Genomic DNA, 26,602 nt, shown 5'->3' on the forward strand with positions numbered 1-26,602 from the left:
TCGATCATGTTTGTTGATCGAAGCCTCCAGTAGATACTAGTATTCTGCAGTCATCTATAGTATAATTATTATGATGTGACTCCCGAATGATAACATTTGATTTTTTCTCTTGAAATTCATAAACGTCTACAAGGGATTAGATCGAATAGGAATTTTAAAACACAGTGCATTGATCAATTCTGATACTTTTACTCTTCTTAACATCCTACAGACAAGAAAATGATTATGTCAGTAAATGATCAGATCATATCATCTACTTTTTGTGGGATGTTTTTCACGTCTTTCAAGTAAATCTGGACAAAATCGCAGAGACTCCAGAGCCGCAACATCGAAGCCGCACAGTAAAGTCTTATGTTAGTCTACCAGGGGCACAGAGCGAGGCGCGGCCGACCACCTCGCACGCGGTACAAGCGTTAATCACAACTGTTGACGGGCCTGTGATATGCCTAAGTAGAAACGGCTATGAACGTAGAAGGTACTGATGTAATTTGTGAGATTTGTTCGCGTATATCACGATGCTTTCTATGAAATATGGACGTCCGCGCGCGAAACAGCATATATATAGGGTTCATTATCTATTCGGTTATTTCCTAGAATCCTTCTATATTTTTAAATGAATTAATTACTGTGTCACTCCCTGCTATCTATATTTTCGTGATATTGTTTAAATAAATTCATACACGTTTTTAAAGTTATGACTCCGTATAGATATAAATTAAATAAAAAAAAACGTTAAAAAAGTTATATCGTGCAATATTCTTTTGAATTTATCAATCAAGGTTGAGACCGACCACGCCACAATATACCTACACTTTTACTAAGCAAGGAATTTTCCCAAACACTTTTCGCTGTTTTATAAAACTTAATAAGCTTAATTGCTTTATTAATTTATTGCATTAAAATAACATTTTTATCTCCATTATTTCATTATGCTTCGTAGTTCGCAATATCACGTTCCATTACAATATATTTTACTCAGTTTTTCTTCAGCTACGTTAAATGATTCAGGTACCTTTTGTACCTGTATTATAAGAACACCTTAATACAAGTTCCTTTTTACGTAATCTAAGTGGTTTACGATAAATAATACTTTGTATTATAAATAATACCGATAAAAGCGATCAAACATCGAGAGATTTATTTTACGTGGAAGGCGAGTCTAATAATAAATGGGATACTGTGAGCCGAATTTTGTTTCAGACAAAAATAGTTATATTTTCCGAGTTCAGTGGACGATTGCTTGATGCAAAGTATTTCTAGTCGATTTGATAGCTATCTATAAAATGTTTAGGCCGCACGCACATGGACGACTAATCGGATATAAATTGCTCATTGACTGAAATATACGTCAACATATTTTCTGCTACAACCTTGAAGTTTTTTGTCTGTAATGCGAATGTTAAATATATATCACTAATATCTCGACATAGCCACAAGATTGACGTGGTACATTATTTAATACGTGACATCCATACACATTTATTTACGAGCGCGTCGTCTGCACATTTTCTATATTCTAAGTGTGGAACCTTGAGTTTTTTTGTTTATTTCATAGTCGTATGTTAGTTGGATATTCTCTTACGGCTCCCACGTTATCTGTGACTGTTTGTTTAAGTAAGTGTTTCTACGAGTAGACTTGCGGCTCCGGTTGCATTTACGTTTATTTAAAATGAATACACAACACTTTTTATGCGTCCAAATGTTTTGGTGTTATGTTTAGGTTTTGTAATATAGGATGGAAATAACGATATTCGTAAAGACGTAATGTAAAATGAAGTCAATTATAGTATATCTATTAGATACGTATGTAACGCATGACGAACCCTTCGTGATTCACCCCGGGCACCACCGCCACACCTATTTCTACCTTACAACAGCAGTGTTAAGCTCTGCTGTGTTCTAGTTTGAAGGGTGTGGTTAGGAAGACATACTTATCCGAGGCGTTGCAAATATTAGTCCTTAGGCCTCATGGATTGCCTATAAGATTTACAAAGGGATGTCCCAAAAAGAATTGCAAATAGGTAAGAAGATATAAATATAAAGTTATTGTTATTCAAAATGATTTAACCTGGATAACTCGGATTGTCTAATTATATAGCAGGTATTGCATGTAGCTCTCAAGCGCCATCAAGATTAAAACATTAATACATAATGTGCAATGAATTAGAAACGTGTTATCAGATATGCAGACCTCACTAAGTCGTATTAATGAAACAATTAATTATACTAATGTATTAATCTTAATAAGGGAGTCAATCAGTAATTACTCTGTACTCTTATTGTATTCTCAGAGCAAACGATTGGGGCCCTTCAATCAAGGTTGTTTGCGCCAAGTTTGCGCCAACTTGATGATTGACCTACTTAGCGAGTTTTGCTAAAGCTCACGTGACGTCACACTGACTACTTGCACACCTTGTGAAGCTTTCGATCTCTGTCGTACACTATCCTTGTCTCTGTCGTAATAACTTTTTAATTTTGAAACCCAATTACGTTTTGTATTGAATTAATTAGTTTGAGTATACGAGTATGTCGTATGAGTTGCTGAATTGAAATGTGCAAACATAATAAAGTTGTTTCTAAAAAGCTTTTTAATGAAATCACTCCTATTAAAATAATCATACTTTACTAAAACATTAAAAAAGAACCGAATCTTGAAAATACGGAAATAAGCAAAAACATCTTGGCATTTTATCCACTATCAAAAGCTGTCAAACCCACAGACTAAAAGTCAAAATTAAACTTTAAGGATCTGTAGAACAACTCCAAAGTTTATTTCTTTTATCTTACATGACAGAACATTACAAAAATCGGCCTAAACAGTGAAAAGTGTAGATACATGGAAACAATCTCCAATCAGTTTGGAACCTTTAAATTTAAAAGGATCTACAAAGACCGGATGGTGCCCTTAACAGGTTGTTATAGTACCCTCCAGTACCTTTACTTTCTTTATTAAAAATAAATGGAAGCTTTTAAATGATGTCAATTGCCACCTGACCTTTAGCAGTTTTCACTTGAACGGGAACTTCCAGTTCCACCGCTAAAGAGTAAACGATAAGCTATAAATGTTCACACCCAAATTTAGTGATAAATTGAAATATCACATTCGAAGCAATTGATTTCAAAAATATGTTTGTAGATTAACCAAAGCAGTGGAAAAGTTTGCAATTTGGCAAATGCAGTCCATAGAAGTTCAAACTCAAATAAGGATAATGAACAGTTGTTTCGGGCGCAGAAGCTTTGCTTCTTCTTAAGATTTAACAATAACGTATAGTAACTAAATAAATCTACCGATTCCTTTCGTCGTAGGTTTACATTCGTCATGTAAGTTATTCGGTCATTTCATTAACATATAGCTACTTTGCAAGAATAATTGCACAAGTAAAAAAGGTAATTTTCCAGGAGAGCCAGTTTAAAATTAAACAATGTTATAGATTCGAAATCTTTTATTTAAATTAGAATTAAAATAATGATAAATACAATTATAAGTGTTATTTTTATATATAATATAAGAGTAGAAGACGAGCATGCAGTCCACCTGATGGTAAGTGGCTACTGCCGCCTATGGACATCTGTAATCAACCCCAGATAGGATTAGATATTCCTACCTGAGGTCGGCCACAGGTGCGCCGCTACCCCTGAGGACTAAGCTGGAACGCCTCGGAAAAGTCTGTCTCCCTTACCACACTCTTCAAACCGGAACACAGCAGCGCCTAACACTGCTGTTATTAGGCAGAAATAGGTGTGGCGGTGGTGCCGCCGGAGTCGAACCAGAAAGGGTTCTACCATCAAGTAGTTATGTATATAACCACAGTACTGTTAGGACACATTAAAATAGGAAATATTTGTGATTAAATTGTATCTTTAACAGAAAAAATAATTTTAAGTTGTGCCATCATTCTTTGCAAAGCAGCGATATTTTATCTCTACTCCCATCTCTTTTATGGTAACAGGTGCCTTATTCTGTTCGTCACAATTTTCTTTGTGATCGGAAATTTTAATTGAGATAAATTCGCCAATTTTGGGCTCTTGATCGGTCTGTTCTATTATAAATTCCATTACATTTACATTACTTTCCATCAGTAATTATGCCTTTCCCATAGAGCAACGGTTCCTTATCGACTTGTTAAAAATAAAATATAATGTCTCTGACCGAATTGGTCCATCTGATGGCGAGTCTGCCTCCCATGGACAAGCCCTTGAAAGCTGAACACAGCAGCCCTGAAAAGGCAACTATGTGCGGTGGTGCTTCTACCACCTCTACAATAATAACCGCATGGATGCGAACTATCGACGACCTGCGTGGCAGAGCTTTCATCAATCCGGTCGTACGCGCAGAGTCCTTCGATCCCCGGCCAGACAGATATTTGAGTGATAAATTTAGATTTCTGTTCTGGTTCTGGGTGTTTGTGTATTCGTCTTTTTGTGTGTCCATGGCACCCACGACACAGGGAATCCTAGTTTAGGGCTGTGAGTGTAGTCTTTTTAAATCAAAAATTGGGTCAAATTAACCCGTCCTTCGTCCTAGTGTTAACTTAAATGCAAAATTTCATAAAACCACAAACGATCCGAGGACGCAACATCAGTATAACGAACGTCCGTAATCTCCCAGGAATGGCGCCGGTGACCTAATTACACTTTGCATATTTTGAATACTCAAGTGAACGTTAAATCCCTCTTAATTTGGATTAAGACGTAATTTACTTTAATATGCAAATATAATTATGTATATTCTATGCTAGCACAGACAATGGTTACTTTAATTTAGCTTGATTGTGGTATTTTTAAAAATTAATGTGGATTTACTTTTGCGAGTTTGTGAAATTGTACTGTATAATATTATAATAATACTTACGTCTAATAATAATAAGTTCTTGTGTGCATAAGAATTTATACTTCTTTGGCGTATTTAATAAAAAAGAATAGTAAAAAATCATTCATTTTTCCGAAAAGCCCCAAAAGGTTTATTATAATTACAGAAATTATGTTTGCATGTGTTCCTATAACCTCATCACTTAACGTATATATTTCATATAAATCATTAAACATAGTTCACTTTCATAACTTGAGATGCCATAAAAACCATTTAGATTCCAAAAATAGCATATTCCAAGTTAATAAAACCACTCTCGTTTTCCACTTGTACCTTTTCCGGATAACCGAAGTGTTTCTGTGTACAGTAAGTACGATTTCCGTCCAAAAGCTCGTGCGTTCTTCATAAAGTAAGGGTTTACGCATTTCCTTCGTTTGTGTATTTTGCGCTCGGTTTATGAGCCACTTCGCCCTTCCTCTCGGCTCCAACTTGCTCGTTCATTAATTGTGTTGAACGCCTTTCGTTAATTATTTTGTCAACAAAAGTCCCTCATTATTGTTTCTTTCATTCCATTTTCAACGTTTTCAGCTGATTTGATCGTCTTTATTGTAAATACAAAACTTTGTGAATGTAAATGTTTTCGTGTTGCTTTAAAATAAATTTACGTATTACGTTCATTGACTTTGAAACCTATTCAATTTAAATAAGTATTTCGTATTCTACAAATTCTTGTGCCTGCCAAAACCAGTGCGTTAATGGAAAATTCATAACACATCATAAAAGCACAACAAAGTCTCTCACACTACCTACTGTATATTTGATATAAACTCTTCAGTAAATTTTCGAACATGCCATTTACATATTTACAGTCGGATTGTTACGATTATCAATTCAAAACAAAATTTGAAGGAACTCATGAAAGCGTACGTTTTATTAAGCTCCTACAGCTTGTTAAATTATGCATGACAGTGCAGTGGCTCGTTTTAGGAGTTTATGTGGTCATAAACACCCGTAACTGCCTAACAGGGGAACCCCACCACCCTTATACACTGATTACCGATGAGAACCCCAATAACTGTATTTATGTCGTCTGCTACAGTTATCAGTTACCATTGTCTATTAAAATTTTATGAAGTATTTTATTATTTTGACAATCTGAATTAGGTATTCAATGTTCTTTGTTTACATTTGTAGATATTATTGTTTTATTTTTACGTTTCTTTTTGTATTTAGTACTTTTATATGTGTATGTATTTTTAATAATATTCTCTTGTATTCGCTAATCTGATAAATAATCTACGCTTCCGTTACGAGCTCAAACTGAAAGCTTGTATAGCCCCGTTTTCTTATCAACATAAGGTTTCAAAGCAATTTCCTTTTCAATTCATTCCCAAGCACCTTTCCCGCTGGTGCTTTCTTTGTTATTTTCATTAAATTGATATATTTAGCTCACATAAAAAGTAATGCTGCCGTTATTTGAAAATATATGTTATTATTGACTTCCCTCCACTGATTTCTTCTTAATATATGTTTTGGCTTTTGAAAATTACTTTTATATCCAGATATAGTTTACTACAATGAACATGGTCTTCTGAAATCTTTAGAGTACACAATGAGACATTATATAAATCAAATGTTTTTATAATCTGTCCATTTATTGCAATTTTTATAATTGAAAAAATTTAACAACTACATTTATTTAAAACATTGAATGGCAGTTCTCCGCGTTAATCTACGAGGCCGGTCTCTTTTAAAGATTTACGGCCCCCTTGTAATTGGACTGAAGTAATGTCTTTGTTATCCATGAAATAAAACACTGTTAAATAAAGATTTAAGTGTCTATAACGACAGAGGGTGATATAAACGGGGGTTGATTTGGAGTGTCTACTTTCATTGATCAATTGATCTTTGGTTTTACTTTTACGATCTTAAATATTACATACTTACGATCTTAAAACATTCTTACTTACATTCATGTATTATTTGAAAAGCAAGAATCACGGAATTTTTTCACTCGTATGTCAAATGTTATTTTTATCGCATGTATTCCTCTTGCCTTTTTAAAAGTCGCGACATTTACTTTGTTGGAAAATTTTCTCTCTCTCAGTATTTTTAATGTTACGTAGGATTTTCTGATTGCTTTGTAGATGTCACTGCTTTCCTGCCTGTTTAATTATGCAACGCCGAACAGTAAAGTGCAGTCGACGGGAAGTTTTATGGCGCCCGAAATATCTTGTTTATCATCATATCGATCGTAATAAACCAGGAAACTAAGATTGTTTATGGATTAATGATCATCTATCTCCAAATGGGGAGCATGTTCGTTTAAGTGTACTGATCGAATTGCGACGAATATAGCGTTTTCGGCTCAGATACTGTTATCTTATGAACAAGATGTATTTAGATTGTTTTTGGTTTCACATTGTAATAAGTTTTCTAAACTTAATATAGAAATGGTATGCCAGTTCCGACCACGGTGAACTTATTCTTATCATAAGAAAATATTTTACTGGTATCTTTTATGTGGATGACGGGACATAGCTCTATTGATATATATTATTTACAATATCATATCTAGAAAGACCGCTAGAGTCTGAATGAAATTTATAATCACCAATACAACCAGTATGCTTTACTTACCAGTATAATTTTTTTGCTGAAGTGTATATTATATACCTTGTTATCAATTATTTCATATTATCTTACCCACTTTTTATCGTTTATGTATAATATGTGTCTTATCCCACTTCTGGGCCTATGCTTTACCCCATAGCTGGATGTCTATACCATATTCTACCACTCTGATCCAATGCCGTTAGGAGGACCATGGGTTTTGGTAGAGATCTAAATTTTATCTTATTTAGTTTGTATCTAAGCTTAAGCTAATTATTTCTTTCCTTGTTGCAGAGCTAGAGGGCGGTCGGGCGTGGTGCGGGCGGCGGCCGCGAGCCCGGCACCATGGCTACGGTGGAGGGGCGGCCGGCGCAGTATGGCGTCTCCCTTCGGCAGCTCCGCGAGCTCATGGAAACTCGCGGCGCCGAAGGGCTGGCCAAGATCAACGCGCTCGGCGGGCCGCAGGAGTTGTGCAAGAAGTTATACACATCGCCCACAGATGGTATGTACCTTTGATGACTTGCTTACTCGACCACCACATATTTGAGGAGTTACCGATAAGATTTTGTCAGGTCATGTCATTTGTAAGGTTAAAAAGAAGTTGCTAGTACTAAAGGAATTGCTATTAATTCTAGTTATCTCGTATGGCTTATGAGAGGCTTCTAAGGCAAACCAGAATGCTAATAATTTAAGTAAAACATCCAAAGATAAAGTTATAATTTCGTATTTTCTTGCTACAAAGTTCAAAATAAGTTCAAAGCACAAAATAATAAAATAATAATTAATTATATAGAAGAAAATCTTGTAATATTCTTGTTAGTAAAATAATAAACACCCCGAGTTAAACTGTAAATTTAAAGGACTCATGACTAAACTTTAGGAATTTTCCTTAACCTACCAGAACAATTCGTATTACTTAAGAGCATCTGTTCTGTTTAAGGAAACGCTATTATAGTAACTCATCTTCCTGTAATATATAAACAAATAGATTCAGTATGCATTAGAACGGTTGACGAAAACAATGTAAATAGTCGATTTGCAGAATTTACCACAACAGAAATAAACCGGGAACATTGATTGCAACATTGTGTTGCATGGAAACGGTGTAAGTCGTATTGAACGTGTTTGTTTGATGGGAGGTGTCGCTCGTCACTTTATGACTATGTTTTACTGGCTTGAAGCTATAAACTATATCCACGTTAAAATGCCATCCGATATTGGAAACATCGTGTTCTTAACACGTAAATGGATAGTTATTCGTAAAAACAACACTGAGAACAAACACATGTCAGTAAATGACAAACATGAAGTGTTTGCTAAGTTAGTAGTGTTAAACAGTCGAAATGAAACTTCCTTATGATCTCTGGTTTAGATAGTTTTTCCCGAAGATAACGAATGAAATATTTTAAGAGTGGAATTAAATGAAGTAAACAATTTTGAGGTAATTTATGATTTGTTTAAGATTGAATATAGTGGAACAAGTCTTACTTTTTAGAAGAGATATGAAAGATTTAATGCTGTTTTTAGTTATATATTTTCACCTCAATTTAAAGTTGAACTTTCTCATATTTACCGAATAAATGGCCCTCGCGTGCCAAGACCTTGTTTCATATCTGACAAGAAAAGCTATAAAATTAACGTTCCCGTTGTTTTTGTAACCCTTAACGTTGTTGACTCCATTTTCAAGCACATGTACGAAAAACTATTACACAATAATATTTTTATAGGGCTAAATTATTACAATGGTAACGACTTTAGTCCAAAATGATTGCGTGAAAGGGCCTATGGCCTATGACCGGATTTAATTTTAACTAGGTTAATTTCAAAATATTTACTTTGTAATATTACCTATTTCTTGTTTGGCACTAATAATTCCGAAACGCATTATGCTAAGGTCTTTAACCAATATATTTATGGATATATTATGTACCTCAATAAAAAATTTTATGGAAACCCGAGCTGGCTCTCAAGGTCTTATTATCAGTCACGATTAGGTACGAGTATGTGGACGATTTAACTACCACTGATACACGTATGTTTAGATTCATAGATATATATTTCATGAATTTTATCCTTTGAAAAATCTAATTTAAAAAGTCACAGCAATATCATTGAAAAAATATTCATTAAATCATAACAAATATAAACTTATGATTGATGAGTATTTAGGTAATTATACCTTTATAGTCTCTTCATTTTCGAAGTAATAATCAACGAAAAAATATTTGCTTCGGTAATCCCTTAAGAATGTCGATTTAACTTGCTCAAATTAATAGACGTAGGTTGTGAACTGACGGGGGTCACACCCGTGGGACGCCCGCTTGCCTCATTGGCCTTAGAGACGGCAAATATATTGTCCAACTCTACAACGCTTCGCCTAACAGACATATTTTGCACAATATTATTCCCCAAATAAAAATCGTCGGATTATACAGAAACCTTCACGCGACCTCCGAAGAGATCAGTTTTTCATTTGATGTTATGGATTCATTTATCCTCCCTGTCTGAGCCTTTGTGATTCGTTTTCTTGTATTTGGGAACATCTAAAGTTAATATTTTCTTTAAGATTATATGCTTATCAACATTAGTTACTTTTCTGTTCTATCTGTCTATACGATGTAATTTTGAAAATGGAATCTATATTGAAACTTTAAAATAGAATGAAACTTTGCTTGTATAAAAATAGAAAAACCTTTCTCGCGGCAAACCTCCCCTAGTCGCTATTCCCTGTGGAGTTCCCATGTGCCTTATCGAGCTACTCTGAAAAAATGAAGGTGACATCAGTTTATCGGTCGATCTGAATCGCACTACCGTAATGGCCTGATACTAATCTTTGATACCTGCTCATTTATAAGTACACCGACTACTATCCAACGAACATGGTAATGATGTAACCAGAGGTTAATGATACATAGAAAAATGTACAAAACAGTTTTGGTACTTTACTGAGGCAGAACCAGAGCTCCAAATTAAAATATATTTCGAGAAAACTTGTAAAGCTTTTTGTGAAACTATAGCGACACAAACACAAAGTTCCGTGCAAAGTTAGTCTTAGGAGTACCTAACCACTTCCTTGCTTATTTCTGTCTAAGAAAAGCAGTTCCAATTGCAGTGTTTAAAGCGTTCCAATTTAGTCTGTTAGCGTAACAAGCCATTTCTACTCGACTTCAAGTAAAAGTCTAACTTATTCTATTCCTTCTTATCCTTTTAGTTACGCCTATTCGTTTGCTACATAAAACTAGACGATTCCTTATACGACAACTGTATTATATCATGATAATTGTGTATCCGTTGTCTTGACAAAACGTTGCGTGCTCCCCAGAGGGTAAAAGGGCGTTGTATCGTAGACACGAGCTTAATGCCAGTAATTATGCTACATTTCTCAAAGGAGACCTCAATGCCGTGTGATTCATGATGCTAAGATTTCGTAACGCAGTAGAATATATCTTGAAAGAAGATTCAAACTTTAACATTGATGTAATATCGGTTCCAAATGATATTGAATCGGAATACGGAAATGAATAGTCTGCCAAGACAAACATGATTCAAATGGAAAATTACATTTCAAAAATCGTGAAAGACAATTGTAGATCGATAAAATGATGACTGGTTATTGTAATGACGGATGAATTTTCGAATCATTTTCTTGATGTGAAGAAATAATCGTGGGTTTCATGGACATAATAACGTATACACCGATAAATATACCGATAAAAATTTCATAACACTCGATTAGTAAGAACTGGCTTTTCCATGGTCTAGTTATGTCTAGAATAAAAGTAAAGCAAGTGCTCTAGTGAAATTAGCCTTTGTGAAGGTTGCGTTTTTTTTAATGGGTCTTCTTTTCAACGTGTCGCTCCGTGTTAATTGCTTCTCAGCTTAAAAATAGAGATGTTTATGGTAACGCGGTACGTGCGGTACAGTTTTAATGCTTTCGTAATTGTCGTGTTACTCACACACCGCTCATCAAAAAGTAATTAGCAACTGCTCAAATATACTGACTTTGCTGTGTTCACAGTCACTTGGTGTAAACATTGCGCTGTTACGTTTGAGACTATCACTCTCAGAAGTAATGAGATAGTAATATGCTGCATCGAAACTTTAAAATGATTTAGCTGAAGTAATGTAGAATCTAATTTCATGTTCGTAAGCCAAATCTCATATACTCGTAATATTAAGAATGTAATTGAACATAAAAGGTTTATTAATGGTTGTTTTGGAATTTCGCCAAAATCAGAAGGGAGATATTTTATGTGGATTTCTTTCTTACAAATTGTTCACTTAATTTTTTTCAATATCATTGTTGTATTCACAAGGTCAGCAGTTTCAAAATTGCGGTGATTGAAATCTAAAAAAAATATTAGTGCTGGTGCTGTCTTCTCTGAACTACAATGAATTCTGCCGTTCACAGAATATATTATGTATGTAAGAATCGACCATTAATAAATAATTTACGGTGGCACAAGTGAACGTAAAAATGAACGACGATGTTCAACGTAAAAGTAATACGCGAATTAATATAATTTACGACGAACATTATACCGATGGGGACGAAAACGATCGTATGGGCTTAGGTGTGGGATCTGGTGGAGTTTTATGGGACTCGTAACACCTACGGACCGGTAATGAGGTCGCGCCCCGCGCTTTACGGCGGTGACGTCATGGGCGACTCTGGCGAGTTGCATGGATATTGGTCATTGCTAATTGAACACCTCTATAGGTGTTGGCGGAAATGATGAGTTTGAATTTTTTACATTTTTTAAAATATAGAAATAGCAAATGAGCATGTAGTTCACCTGATTCTTAGTGGCTACTGCCGCTCATAGACATTTGTAATCAACCCCAGATGAGATCAGATTCCTAACTGTGGTCGGCCACAGCTGGAACGCCTCGAAATAGTAGGTCTCCCTAACCCCCTTAAAACCGTAACACAGACGCGCTCGCTTAACACTGCTATTATTAGGTAGAAATAAGTGTGGCGGTGGTGCCGCCAGTGTTGAGAGACCTTTAAGTTTTGACATACAATCACACGAAAGCGACGAATCCCAAGGTCACAATTTTATAACTATCTCCCCCATCTGATGGAAAAGCACGCGATGTTTGACGTATAACATATTAAACCGTGTTACTTCTTAATACATACTCGGGATCAACCGTCATTCATCGTATATAATGTATGATATAAAAGCGAATCAAAGTAACATTAACTTGAACTTGTATCGAGGTCGTGATCCGTTGTATTTTATTGGAAAACGATTCAAGGCGTTTAAGTCATTGACGTGTGAAGGGTGTTTTTGAATAAATAATTTTGGGTGGTGCCACTGTAATTGTTTTGAGTAATATGTTTCAATTTTTCTTTTGTGTAATGGAAGTTGTTATTTATAAGTTTTTAATGGTTACACATTTTTTATTCACAAGAAGAAAATACAGCAAAAGATTCTTATATAACTCAAGTAGGTAACTAACCAGTGAATAAGACATAGTGGTCAGTGCCACCCATAGATACAACCAATCTGTTGTCAATTTGAATTGAAGTGAAATCTAAAAATGATTACAGATGCGATTGATAGACTTGCTGATTAAGCTGCAATTCCTCATGTAAATGTCTCCTCATCACACTTCAAACTACAACACAACAGCGCTTAACACTGCCTCTGCACTATAGTGTACTAGTAGTACAGCCGTAACAGTCTAGTGGAACAATAAAATGTTGCTAAAACTTAAATGATTACACTAAGCGACGTCGTCGAAATCCTAATGCGATGTCGTCAGCTAAACGGCCGTCGTACAAGCATCGATCGTGAGCGTAAAGTCGTGGTCGTAAATAATGAATGTTCTCCGTAATTCGGTTTCGCTGCCGAATAAAACAGCGTTCTCGGTTCGTTGAACCCGATCGATAGTCGGAAGGTTTCCTTCTGTGAACTTCGGGCTTACGACGTTACAAAGTTTTCGTATGAATCTAGCGAAATGTAATCCGATTCAAGTGGTTATATCAAGGGATAAATTTATAATGTCAGATATGATCATCAAATTACCCAAAGAGTAGGTATCTGATACACATAAGAAGCCAAATAAAATATTAAACGTTGTCTTTTATAAAGTAAAAAGAGTTGAATTATAACGATTAATTTGTTCTACCACCATTATTTATGTTGTGGAATATAGATGGCGTTGATTCATTTGAAGTTAAATACGTACCAAAAACAGATTTAATAAAACATACTTTATCTAAAAAATAATCATTATTTTTACACATTGATTATTTTATACACATTAATCACCGCTAATATCCACCCTCAGTACCTAACAAAGGGTGTACCTACCTAATAATTACGATAACATCTTAATTATGCCACCCCAACATCCATAAACACTAATTGCAGCAAATAAATCTATCTTAATCGATCCAAACAAATCATCCTCTAATGGACCATTTGCTATGAGGATTGGGGCTATTAAAATGTTGCCATTCATGAAGGAATATAAATTGGGTTACCAAGTGGAAACAAAAATTAATTATTCTAAAAAGAAAACTAGATACGAAACTACACCAAGAAAGAACTGAACTTTTCAGAATGACGGGAATTGAATTAAATTGAAAATTACAAATTAATTGCAAATTAAATTAGCTCTCTCACTCTTGAGATGAAAACAAATCTAACGATAACTAACACACTTAAAATTCATTAAGCTGTTTAGAAATAGGCAATAGCATGAAACGTCCAATTTTTCGAACTCATGTTCTTGTAATAAATAAAACATAATTATTGCTCAATTTATTTTGTAAAGAAATATACTCATCTCATAACTGCTTAGAAGTATACAGTATTCTCAAATATGTGTAAAGAATAACAACTACACGACCACAACTTTTCTCATTTTGAGATACTGTGCCCTGCTGTCGGGCAGTAATTTGGTGAATGATGACAAAAAATTAATAAAAAACCCGTTCATCACAAAATACAAAGTCGCTGGTGTAAAGCTGTATGTATTTTCTAAGAATAGACCAACTTTTAGTCTTCAAGGACTTTTAGCTCGGGTGATTCTTTCTTTGTTTCCAACTGCAGCCCCATTTGGCCTTTTAAGTCCACAAGTGAAACCTTAAAAACGTCTCGCTGTATTTTACCACGTCGTTCAAGTTAAATTGTCGTAAGAAAAGTTCCGTATGCCCAATATACTTCTGTTCTTCTAATATTAGAGAGCTATTTTTGTTTTGGTTTTATTCTTGTTGCATTTTTGTTGCGAAAACGTCTATTGTTTGTTGAAATGCTGTTCCACTTGTACAAGATTCTTTTATCGTGGTTTTTGTAGCGTTTCTTAGGATGGAATAATCTTATTTATTGAAAATAAAATTAACGTGCCGTTCCAAAAATGTCGTTTCTTTCAAAATAGCTGACATCTGTTATTTTTGGCAAATCCGTTAAAAAGTCACCTATCTCGTCTCTTCGCTCATATTATGTACCTTAATGAGCTCCATTCTGTAAACATTTTAGTTCACAATGTACACGATGTTCTGAACAATGTTTGCAGCAACTTTTGAAGGATTTTTCACATTAATTCCACATAACAATGTACTCGTTAATATTGTTTAGTTATTTACAATTAGTATTCTTTATGCTTTCCCAACAATATGATCACCATGACCGTATTAATTGCTGTTATAATGTTACCGATGAATACCGTAAATTAGTAAGAATGATGCACCTTTTTGGTCTACGCTTTTCTAGGAAATGTAATTATATCATCGCCACCATCACACCATTATGTTACTTCTACTGTGGATTTAAGAGCGCAATTTGCTTGTACTATCTTTGGTTATTCTCCCTCGGTGATAGATCGAGCCTGTCAACCAGTCGCCGCGGTATGCTTTGTACAACGAAAAATGATCCTCCGTCTTCCAGCGAAACAACATCTTTATCTAGCGCAAAATGTCTTATTACTCATCGTACATACTCACCGTACATCCTTCACCTAGATTAAAATTTTTGCGATAGTTAAAACACCCTGTGTTTATGTTTGATTTGTTATCATCATCTCACCTATTTCTGTCGCTTTATTATGTTATATGTATTCGCATTATGTTGATGTGGTCAAATTTATGATTTGTTTCAATTTGTTACTTCGTTAAATATCATTGTCTATTACTTATGGAATTATGGTTTAATTTCTCTTTATCCGAAAAAGTATTGCGAATCTTGTTCAAAACCTTCGGTCCCATTACAGTTTTAAATCTCATGAGCGTCTTCTAAAAGCTGCGTCAAGAGTCCTTCAACATCATCACCGTTTGCCCGCAAACCTGCGATCACATGCAACGGTTATTATTATTATGTGGCCGGCCTGTTTGCCAAATTTTAATGTGAAAAAATACATTGCTCCCAACCGAGATTCATTCTCATGATTAAAGTTGGTAATTCTTTCGAAGGCAGTGGCACCCTGCCAAACGCACCATTACGCTGAGATGATTATGCTAGTAATGGATCGGAATTTTCAATCACACAAATGCCCCATGAACCTAGCCGGTTAACTGAAATTCGGTGATGGATACTCTCTTGTTTTTAAACGACTTTAGTATTGTAAAAGTTAATCGCCAAGAAGTATTTAATGGATGAGAGAGGTTTGTATCTTTAAATTAATAATGACTTTTAATTTGATATTTGACTAGTCTTTATAATCGATTTTCTAACTGAAAGTTATAGTAAGTTTTTTATTTAAATTTTAAATTCTGCACTAGCTGATCACTAAACTAGTACAGTACAATGATTTGTTCTAATATTACTCTATGTAACTAGAATTCGATTCTCTAGGTTAAAGCTGAGATCGAGGAAATCCTTTGATAATTCTCAGAAGTTACACTTTAGTTCTATACAACAGACGTCAGAGATGCGCAGAAGTCTTAACAATCTTGCTTCATACTGCTAAAACTAGTACAAGGACCAAAGGTCAAAGGCAAATAGTGAAGAGAACTTCCAACAAGTTAGAAGTTATATAAGTAAGAAGTTTGAAGAAATAAATATATGCTGGTACCAAAAAAATGTTGTGTATAAATTGCAAATCTTCTAAAACAGAGTTCACCGACAGTACATATAAATTTAATTTGAGCATTACTATAGACGTAGATGGCGTTGTAAATTCTTCTCCTTTGAGTACTTGAACATTGTTGTTACAAGTTATTTCAAGTTCATGAGTAGCACTAACCAGGAAAACATGTTTTACAGGAATTATTTTATCGGCCTGATCAAGCGAGACTCAAGCTTGTTTACCTCCTCCTTTTATTTTGAAGGAAAAACAAGCTATCTACGGAACAAATATATCTGATTAGGATCGAGCCCGAACAATTGGGTATGTTTGCAAAAAGTCTAATGGAGAGAGAATCTTGCCAAAGTAACAATAGGCGTGCAAAGATATTGTAAGAGCTTACGTATATACGTAAAACTCGTTAATTTACCCGACATTACTTACCTATTTCTTGTTGTTGAAGTTAACACAGAGTTTAACAAAGTTAAACTACACACAGGATTAACAGTAAAATTTTCTTTCAAAGTTTCTCGCGTCGGCGTGTTCCTCACAAAAATGTTTATTAAAATTAAAGTTATTTTTTAGTTGTCACATCAAGAAATAAAAGATATGTTTTAAAATTATAAGAATCAAACAATCTGCGAATACGACCTAATTAGAATGAAAGTACAAAAGCACTATTAACTTCTCAATTAACATAATGTCATCACATATTATATCCCAGAAGGACACAAACTATCAGTGAAATATGTAGGCCATGAATGAAATATCGTAACAAATTATTTTTAATTTCAATTAATACAACACTGCCACTGTACGAATTACTGGAACCTTGCAGTGCAATTGATATAAGGATCGCCATACGAGTGAAATTTAATCTGACATACTATATCTGCTAAATGCTTCATGAAGATTCACGATAGGCCTTTAACATATTACGTTATGTGGGATTATATTTCCTAAGAAATAAAATCTTCAGTTGTGTTAAGGAAACAAAACCAACCATGATTTAATAAGTCTTAGTTTCTCGCGATCAGGATATCAAATTTAAAGTTTCCAATAAAAAAGACTAAACACAAGTGGAAAGACCTCGTGTAAGTATATCTCTATTACCACACTCTTTAAACCAGATAGCAGCGCTGAACACTGTTGATGTAAAGCAGAAATGGGTGTGGCGATGATGCCTCTGTGCGTAACCCCATGAAATTGAAATTTTCTGTGAAGCCTATTTGTTAGTCAATTACCCATTACATTAGAACTATTGCCCATTAAGCAAGTCTGCAACGATATCAGCTTGCCAAGATGCATTCACCCAGGGCTGTCATGCGCCCCCCTTTACACGGACATGAATTAAATCCTTTCCCTCCTTTCCCCTACTAATATTTACGCGTCGATCTTTGCTGTTTTTGTCATGCGAAAAAGCAAATAAACCGATTAAGTTTGCTCAATACTCTAGTTGTTTTTTAGACTTTTGTAATGAGTAAATTATCAACAAAAAGAAACTAAAACATTTATGTTTTCGTTTTCATTACGTTGAATCATCATAAAAAATACATCATAAAAAAGGTCCATCTTTTTTATTTTTAAATGTTAACTCAAATAATTGATTCTTCTCGATTATTAGTTTATCAGCCCTGGAATTAAAATTAAATGCAATTAAGAAACTATCATGCGGGTTTCACTTTAACGCACTGGGCCAAATATTAAATCCATTTTCAGTTACGCCCAGCAACCCTGAATCCACGAAATTTTACGGCGCCGCGGCCAACGTTCGCAAATGCACGATGATTCAGGACACTCGTGCTGAACATAAATCCACCTAGTGCATATGCATCGTGCAAGGAACTTGTCTAAACCGGAATGGATAGATAGTGCGCTGGTCAAATCGCATTAGCCGTATCGATGCGATGCGCCGTTGCATAGCTGGTTTGGATATAGACTACATTACTACTAGAAATAGCGTATGTTTTTTTTTATGTTGCTTATTCTTTTTCATAAACTTCTGGATTGCTGGATTCCGTACTTCGGAGGGTCCAGAATATTGGCATGTTTTGAGAAGCTTGTAAAGTCTTAGTTTTCGGTAATTATTTATCTTTAAATTTAAAAACAACTGACGCTGGTTACTATAAATGAATACAAATTGTAATGTAATAGCTTCTAACCATAGATTAGTAAAGATTACTCATTCTCATTCCTAACTAGAAAATGTACCCAGTTTTGAGAATTGAAATAGTTGCGTAAAAAAGTTTTGCCACGTCTCCGTGCTAAAATATGCTAATATATATATAACTAATATTATTTATTCGTAAATTTTCTCTAAAAATGTTTTTATTTGTCAAGAATTCAAAAAAAGAACTTACGATAATAAGCCATTTGTGGCTTCATTCAATTTCAAGGCGGCGAAGTATCTTTACTAATCTATGCTTCTAACAGGCATTCCCGAATGATCAATGCCCTAGCAAGGGAACACAAAAAGGGTTTCAGCAAAAATTAAAAAAATTGTGTGGTAAAAATAAAATTACTTGCGTTAATGGTAAATGTAACGTGGAAACCTATAAACATAATAGCTAATAAAAATCATAAGCCTTATCTACCTTAGACACATGGCATGTCTATTTGATAAACATTATATTATTTTATTAGTCTACGCGTATTAGAGTATTATACTCAAGGCGTAACAAATTCAATAAACGAAGTTGTTACATAATGTAGTTGTTACATTTTATTTCCTACTTTTTTTATAATATAGGAGTAGTAGACGAGCATGCAGTCCACCTGATGGTAAGTGGCTACTGCTGCCCATGGACATCTGTAATCAACCCCAGATAGTAGATACTGAAGTCGGCCACAGATTGGCCGCCACCCCTGAGGACTAAGTTGGAACGCCTCGGAAAAGTCTCCCTTACCACACCCTTCAAACCAGAACATAGCAGCGTTTAACACTGCTGTTATTAGGCAGAAATAGGTGTGGCGGTAGTGCCGCCGGAGTTGAACCACAAAGAGTTCTGCCACCTTTGAATTTTATATAACTTTCTGCGGCAGTCTGTGGCATTACTATGTATTAGTGCATTTAAATGCATTAGTAGGCAAGGGCGTCTGTACGTCGATTTGTAGCGGTCCTCCCACGCAGTGATGAATGGGAATGGGTGTCTACTTGAAAAGAATGAGGCGGTTAAGTCGATGCAATTGCATGAATGAACTTTATTTAGTACTGTTTCAATTATGTGTTATTATAAACATTTTTTAGTTAAGCAATATTATAAACATTTTAGTTTGTAGTTAAACTATATTATGAACATTTTTTATCCATTATTGATCAGTGAATGTACCTATAACTACTCCTAATTGCAATATCAGATTATAAAAAACATGTTTATAATGTGTTTATTTGTTTTAACGGGATCAAGATTAGAAAAAAAATGTGCAGCAATTAAATAAATAATTTAATAAAAATGTAGAATAATATATGAGCTATTTATCCGAATGTCGTCTAAAACTACAACATTTATTGTTAAAACAATGTATAATCGATAAGAAAGAAAATACATCTAATCCCAACTATGTAATAACAAATGAAATCCGTAAGATACATTATTACCGAGTATTGGATCGTTCTAAACCGTGTATTAATTAACCGAAGAATGTTCGAACTCGGTCCGAGGACGGCCCGCGCGTCACTACCAGAGGATTTCGATCGTGTTATGTCACTGCCAAGGTGTGGTTTATTTTCGATCGACAATCATGATCTGTGGGAGATAATTGGGATCGGTGAAAAGCGAACGGAGCTAGTCTAATTAACGCTTAAACATACCTAATTATTGCTTATTATTTCGTAATTGCTTATCAATGAAAGTATTAATTGACGTTTGATTTATTTTTTTATTTTTTTGCAATCAAGGAAATATTATTATTGTTGATGTGTAATTTATAACTGTTCTGAAATACATATTATTGATTAATTAAAATTTTACTATTAAAAAACTTCTTAGTTTTAATGTATTCAATGTAATCATTCACTCAAACAGGATATAAAATGCATTTTATTTAATTATTGAATCGGCTGAAAATTTTAGTATTACATGTTTCACTGTCTGAAAAGTAAAAGGAAGAAAGAAATAATTGATTGGAAGCTTGTTAAATAAAACCTTGATAACTGCGCCTGCCATCCAATTACGGCTAAGGACAATCTATGTGATCCGATAACTAAGAAAAATCTTATGAACATAGACCGGGATGTTTTGGAGTAGAATATTTCGAAAACACGCAATACGGAATTCACACATAAAGAATGTATTCTACGAGTTTTCAATCCGCCAAAGTATTTTATACGGTTAATTACCGTACATACTGAAGCATGTTCGTGTAATGCCGTAATGTAATAACGGAAACTGGGATTATATAATAAGTCGAGCATTACACTGCTCTTATAACGTTACAACTTCGAATTTTTTGTACGCGTTCAAAGTAGTTCAAACATTAGTCATTACACTACGTTTTTGTAACCCTTTACATGCGTGCAGTCATTACAAGAGATATTGTAAGTCCCGTCATTGCCATATTCATGTAATGCCGTAATGTACCTAATAACGGAGACAGTGATTATGTAATAAGTCGAGCATTACACTGCACTTACAACGTTACAGCTTCGAATTTTACTGTAAGAGTTCAATCATTACAGCGCGTACTTGTAACCCATTACGTGCGCACAGTCGTTATAAGAAATATAGTAAGTCCCGTCATTACCATATTTGTGTAATGCCGTAATGTATAATAAGTCGAGCATTACACTGCATTACACTTATAACGTTACAGCTTCGAATTTTACGGTATGCGTTCAATCATTACAGCGCGTACTTGTAACCCGTTACATGCGCGCTGTCGTGACAAGAGCTATTGTACGTCCCGTCATTACCATTAACTAACGCACTATTGTAATGTAATGACTACTGTCAAATTACGAATTGTTTCGTTAATTTCCCGAAGATTCCCAAAGGTGTCTTGTAACATTGAAATAACAAACAATCATGCAGTCTACAAGATATGGTATATGGTGGATATCTATAACCAACCGCACATAGAATTGGAAACCAATCTTATATTGGCAGATGCCTTGTTAGTCCTGACGCCTAATGTTACCGATGCAGTCCCACAAAAAACCTCAAACTATTTATAAATTGCAAGCTAAGAATATATATGCCAGTGGCTTCTATGGTACGACCAATATTGCGAAGTTTAAAAAAGACATCCAGAAACATAAACAAATGTGAAAAGAAAAAATCCAGTCAAATCAAAACGCTCACCTCGCTAACCGACTTCTAAAAGAATGACGTTGTTTTTCAATCAACACCACCATTTGACCCCACAAACTGAATACATCAATTAAACTACAGAGTCGGAACATCAAAGGCGGCCCTACACAGAATTGTAATTCGCTTACGGCACGCACTGTTGCTCTGTTGTGTCAATCTGACCTCAATTGTAAGTCAGACAAAGTCACGCATGTCTTTTTTATAACTGAGTGTCAAACGTAATAGCAGTCCATCTGATAGTAAGTCATTGCTGCTGGATGGACATCTATGACCAACTCAGGGGAGGTTCTATCTAAAGCCGATCACAGATGCGTTGTAACTTCTAAGAACTAACACTCACGCACATTAAAAGTCGCCCCAAGTTTAAATCAGCTGGCACCCTTTCCCTTTCACTGGTGCAGATCTGCTTTGTGGATGTCGCTGTGGTACCTCGTCATAAATTAGTCTTTGTCCACTAAGATCCCATTATGTCCTCGTCTATAAAAAAAAAATTCTGTTATTTTCAAAGTAATTACGTCGTTAAATGTATTTCTATTTAAATACAAGTTGGAGTAAAAAAAATATCATATTTTTTCTAAGCAAGAATATTTATTCACAAAGAAAGAGCACAAATAGCCCTAAATTAAAAACACTGCGACACCACAAATCATAACACAAAAAGGGCCATTCGTCAAAGGGAACTATCCTAAATACATGTTACAGGCTAAGGGCCGCACGTCGGCCGCGAGGTGGCGTGACGTGCGTCATTTGTTAGGGCCTCACACGTAGGGATGAGGGTAGGGTTAAGTTGGTTTAATCTCTTATACACCACGCCACGACTACGACTGACGAATTAATTTATTGCCATATTCGAACCGACACTTACGTTAGATGCATCGATTGTGTCGTTGTCCTGGAAAAATCTACTTTTATTGCATCTAAAAATACATGAAATACTAGTGGCGTGTACTATGTATTCTCTGAAGAAAAATAGGCAGTAGGACTAGAAAATAGTTGGGTTAAATAAATTTCCAGACCAAAAATTATTTAAGAATCAGATAACATCGTATCAGATTTTACACCATGGTAAAAACTAATATAACTTTACATGAATAAGTGATGGCTTCAGGGAACGTATTGTACAAAAACAACGAATACAACAATACATAATAAAATCACGGTGAAAAAAATCACGATCGTGTCGTGGTCGTGAATACTAAACTACTTGCACAGCCTGCGACTCGGGATCCTATGTGTAAAAGTGTTTGACCTGATTTCGAGTGTGGAACAAACCGTGCGAATTTTCTTAAGTTGCTCTTTTCACGAGACAAGACTGTAAAGGGAAAATAGTATTGAGTTTTTTGGAGAGCTTTCGAGATTTGGCCTCCTAAAATATAAAATATACAATGTGAATATTTTTGTAAAGGTTTGTATTTTGTTCTTGACATGACGTGTAATACGTTACTTTAACGTTATAGTAATAAAATTAAATAGGTTCAGAAACACATAGTGGAGTGTTTATCGTACCACGCTAACGCGCTATTCCAGGATCGGGCCCGAGACAATTATCTAAATGACAAATTGATTTTTGTTCTAGATCTGGTTATTTGAGTATTATTTGTGTGTGTGTCCAATATCCATGACTTCCATAAGGAATGGTTGTGTCGAAATATCAGTATAGAAAACTTCTTTATTATTATTAAAATTAATAAATTAAATTTATGGATTGTTTTTAGTTAAATTTAGATGTGATTTTATTTAAAACTAGCTGACCCGGCAAACTATGTACCGCCTCAAAATCTGTTTATCAAATATATTTCATATAAAATATAGCCTATGTTACTCATAGATAATGTAGCTTTCGAATGGTGAAAGAATTTTTAAAATCGGTCCAGTAGTTTTTGAGCCTATTCAATCAAACAAAGTTTTCCTCTTTATAATATTAGTATAGAAGTATAGATAAGTAAGTTAAAATGAAAAGTATAATTCTTTTAAAATTTTAAGTGGTAGCAATACTGCTAATGAACGCAAATTATACTTTTAACCCTCCTTCACCCCCAAACACTGTATTGTAAGGTACCCGAACGCATGTGGTACGATTATACCCTCAAAGCCATTAATTACCCCATTGTGTTTCTTGGCCTTGTTTGTTCATATAAAGGGTTAAATATTTAAAGCAATGTAGACATAATGACTTTGTGATATTACGTATATTTAAACTTTGGTTCGATAATTTTACATTGAGAATGATTTTTTTCTAAAATTTTATAAATATTACCTACCCTAATAACTGCTACTTAGTCATAGTCTGTGTGTTTGATGTGTTTGGGTATAGCTCACCCGATATAATGTGTCTAATGAATTATATTATAAAACAGATATAGAACAGATTCTTCTGAATTTGATTATAAATGCATTTCTGCAATAAAAGATAAAATTTCACAAATATATTTATGGGTGGTTTTGCCTTACCAGTAGTACAAAATTTCGCAGAAATTTGTGTCGCGGAGAGCCCACATACTTAATTATTTGTATCGTGGGTGCTATAGACGCACGCAAAGACGAATTTACAACCAAACCCTTATCAAAATGATTTTTCCTGTCCGGATATCAAACCCGAAACCCTCTGAGCTTTAGACCTGAATGTCCGCTCTACCACATGTCGCGAAAGTGTAAGAAAGTAATTACATTAAAGTGGGTGTCTTACACGGTCAGTCATTACACTAATTAATTATCATTAAATTAATTAAAATGTAAAACCCTGACATTTTGAAATTCATTTACTTCGTAATTAATTAAATTCGTCTGCTTACCTGATGTCCCCGGGGAGTTCATTTAAAACTAAACTTACATTTTAGGTTAGTTATACAAAAAGCTGGTATAATGAAAACATTAATATAATGACTATTTAATTATCAACAAAAATTGCACACAAAGACTTTTTTGCAGTACGTATTTTTGTAATTTTAAAACTTACTTTGGTAAACCATTTAATTTGAAATTACCACCCATACACATGCATCCTTCTCATTCTGAGAGGGGACCCGTGCCCAGCAGTGGGACAGTAAGGGGTTGATGATGATACACATGCGTAAAGGTGGTAAAATGACCGTACTAACACCACCATCAGCGGAACCACCGCCACACCTACTTGTAGTGTAAAGCTGATATTGCGTTTGATGAACTGGACTCCGGAGTCAACCGGCATCTACACTACACTGCGTGATCGTTTACTCCTGCAATCATAAAAAATGCGTAACCAATCTAAAGTGATATACACAGTAGAAGGTGGTAGAACCCTTTATGGTTCGACTCCGGAGGTACCACCGCCACACCTATTTCTACCTAATAACAGCAGTGTTAGGCGCTGCTGTGTTCCGGTTTGAAGGGTGTGGGAAGGGAGACAGACTTTTCCGAGGCGTTCCAGCTTAGTCCTTAGGGATTGACGCATCTTTGGACGACCTCAAGTAGGAATATCTAATCCTATCTGAGGTTGATTACAGATGTCCATGGGCGGCAGTAGCCACTTACCATCAGGTAGACTGTTTGCTCGTCTGCTACTCCTATATTATAGAAAAAAACATACACAGAATTCCACCTACATTTAATGCAAATAGTTGCATATTAAACACATACGTAAATATTATGCACACATAATGGCACGTGTTTTAACGATGACTTACATACGAAGCGACACGGGAGGCTAAGGTTAACTTAAACTAACATATCAGTTAAATGTTTGAAATTTTCAAAATGATTATGGATAAAACAGATTAATAAACTAACAATGGACAAAAACATCCCGTGTGAAGAACAAAGTATTTAGCAGTTAGTTGAGTGGGAAAAGATCAAACAACATCACCTTTTAAACTAACGAATGACATCATCCCACGACACGAACGCTATAAGTGGCACAATAGGTAACATGATCGAAGTGAGGTAATTAAATGCGTCATAGATTGTTGACACGTCATCGATAAGTTGTTTTTGTACCAATGGACCGGAACGGTAGAACCGGAATGGTTCGACTAGAAGGTACCAACACCACACCTATATCCTACGTGAAACAGTTCTTGTGTTTCGGTAGAAAGGTGTGGGTTACAATTACAATTGAGGCGATCGTTGATTTCAGGTAGAACCCCGGATCTATGTGAAGTTGGTTACAAATGTCCATAGGCGGCTGTGACAACAAAGTCTATTCGCTACTTTAGAAGTATGAAAAAGCTACAAAGGCTCGTTGTTTCCTTACCATGACTGACGAATAGACTATACCAGCTGAATTTGCTTACAATTCAGAAAAAAGTCGGGGTAGGTTTGGAGTCAAACCAAAAATTTCAAGTTTCAAAACAATCATTTTACTCGTTTTCGATGTACTCGTTTCACATATCGTATAGCTCGTTCGTGCATAAGTAAAGACATGTCATAAACATTCGAGATGTTGAACAAGAGTACACAAGACGGGTCTTAATCATATTATTATGTCAGAATGACATCATAATTGATGCTATAAACTAAATATGCCATGGTTATCCATGCAAGGACGACCTCGACTGCAGAAATTCTGCGGGCGACTAGCGATCATGAACTATGAAAAAATTCGCAGACTTCAATTGAAAGGTCGAATTGATATTTTTTTTTTATTTTTATAATATAGAAGTAGTAAACGAGTATATAGACCACTCGATGGTGAGTGGCTACTGCCGCTCATGGAAATCAGTAATCAACTCCTGATAAGATTAGAGTGCTACTTAAAGTCGGCCACAGATGCGTAGCTGCCCTTAAAAATAAAGTTGAAACGCCTCTGATAAATATGTATCCTTTACCACACCCTTCAAACCGGATAAATGCTGTTATTACGCAGTATAAAACATTTTGT

The 26,602-nt window shown here is 35.0% G+C and overlaps 1 protein-coding gene across 11 annotated transcripts in view; it reads left to right on the plus strand.

Moving 5' to 3' along the window:
* The window catches only part of PMCA (plasma membrane calcium-transporting ATPase 3), a 218,925-nt gene that overhangs the window by 127,331 nt on the left and 64,992 nt on the right, over positions 1 to 26,602 (plus strand). For all 11 annotated transcript variants that reach the window (XM_073089662.1, XM_073089669.1, XM_073089668.1 and 8 more), the window contains one exon: positions 7,718 to 7,925. In XM_073089662.1, the coding sequence (XP_072945763.1) occupies positions 7,769 to 7,925 (157 nt within the window). In that variant the 5' untranslated portion in view covers positions 7,718 to 7,768. The remainder of the gene's footprint in view (positions 1 to 7,717; positions 7,926 to 26,602) is intronic.

The sequence above is a fragment of the Epargyreus clarus genome, unplaced genomic scaffold, assembly GCF_041222505.1.
Source record: "Epargyreus clarus isolate Ecla_fem2 unplaced genomic scaffold, WU_Ecla_fem_2.2 ptg000031l, whole genome shotgun sequence".
Lineage (NCBI taxonomy): Eukaryota > Metazoa > Arthropoda > Insecta > Lepidoptera > Hesperiidae > Epargyreus > Epargyreus clarus.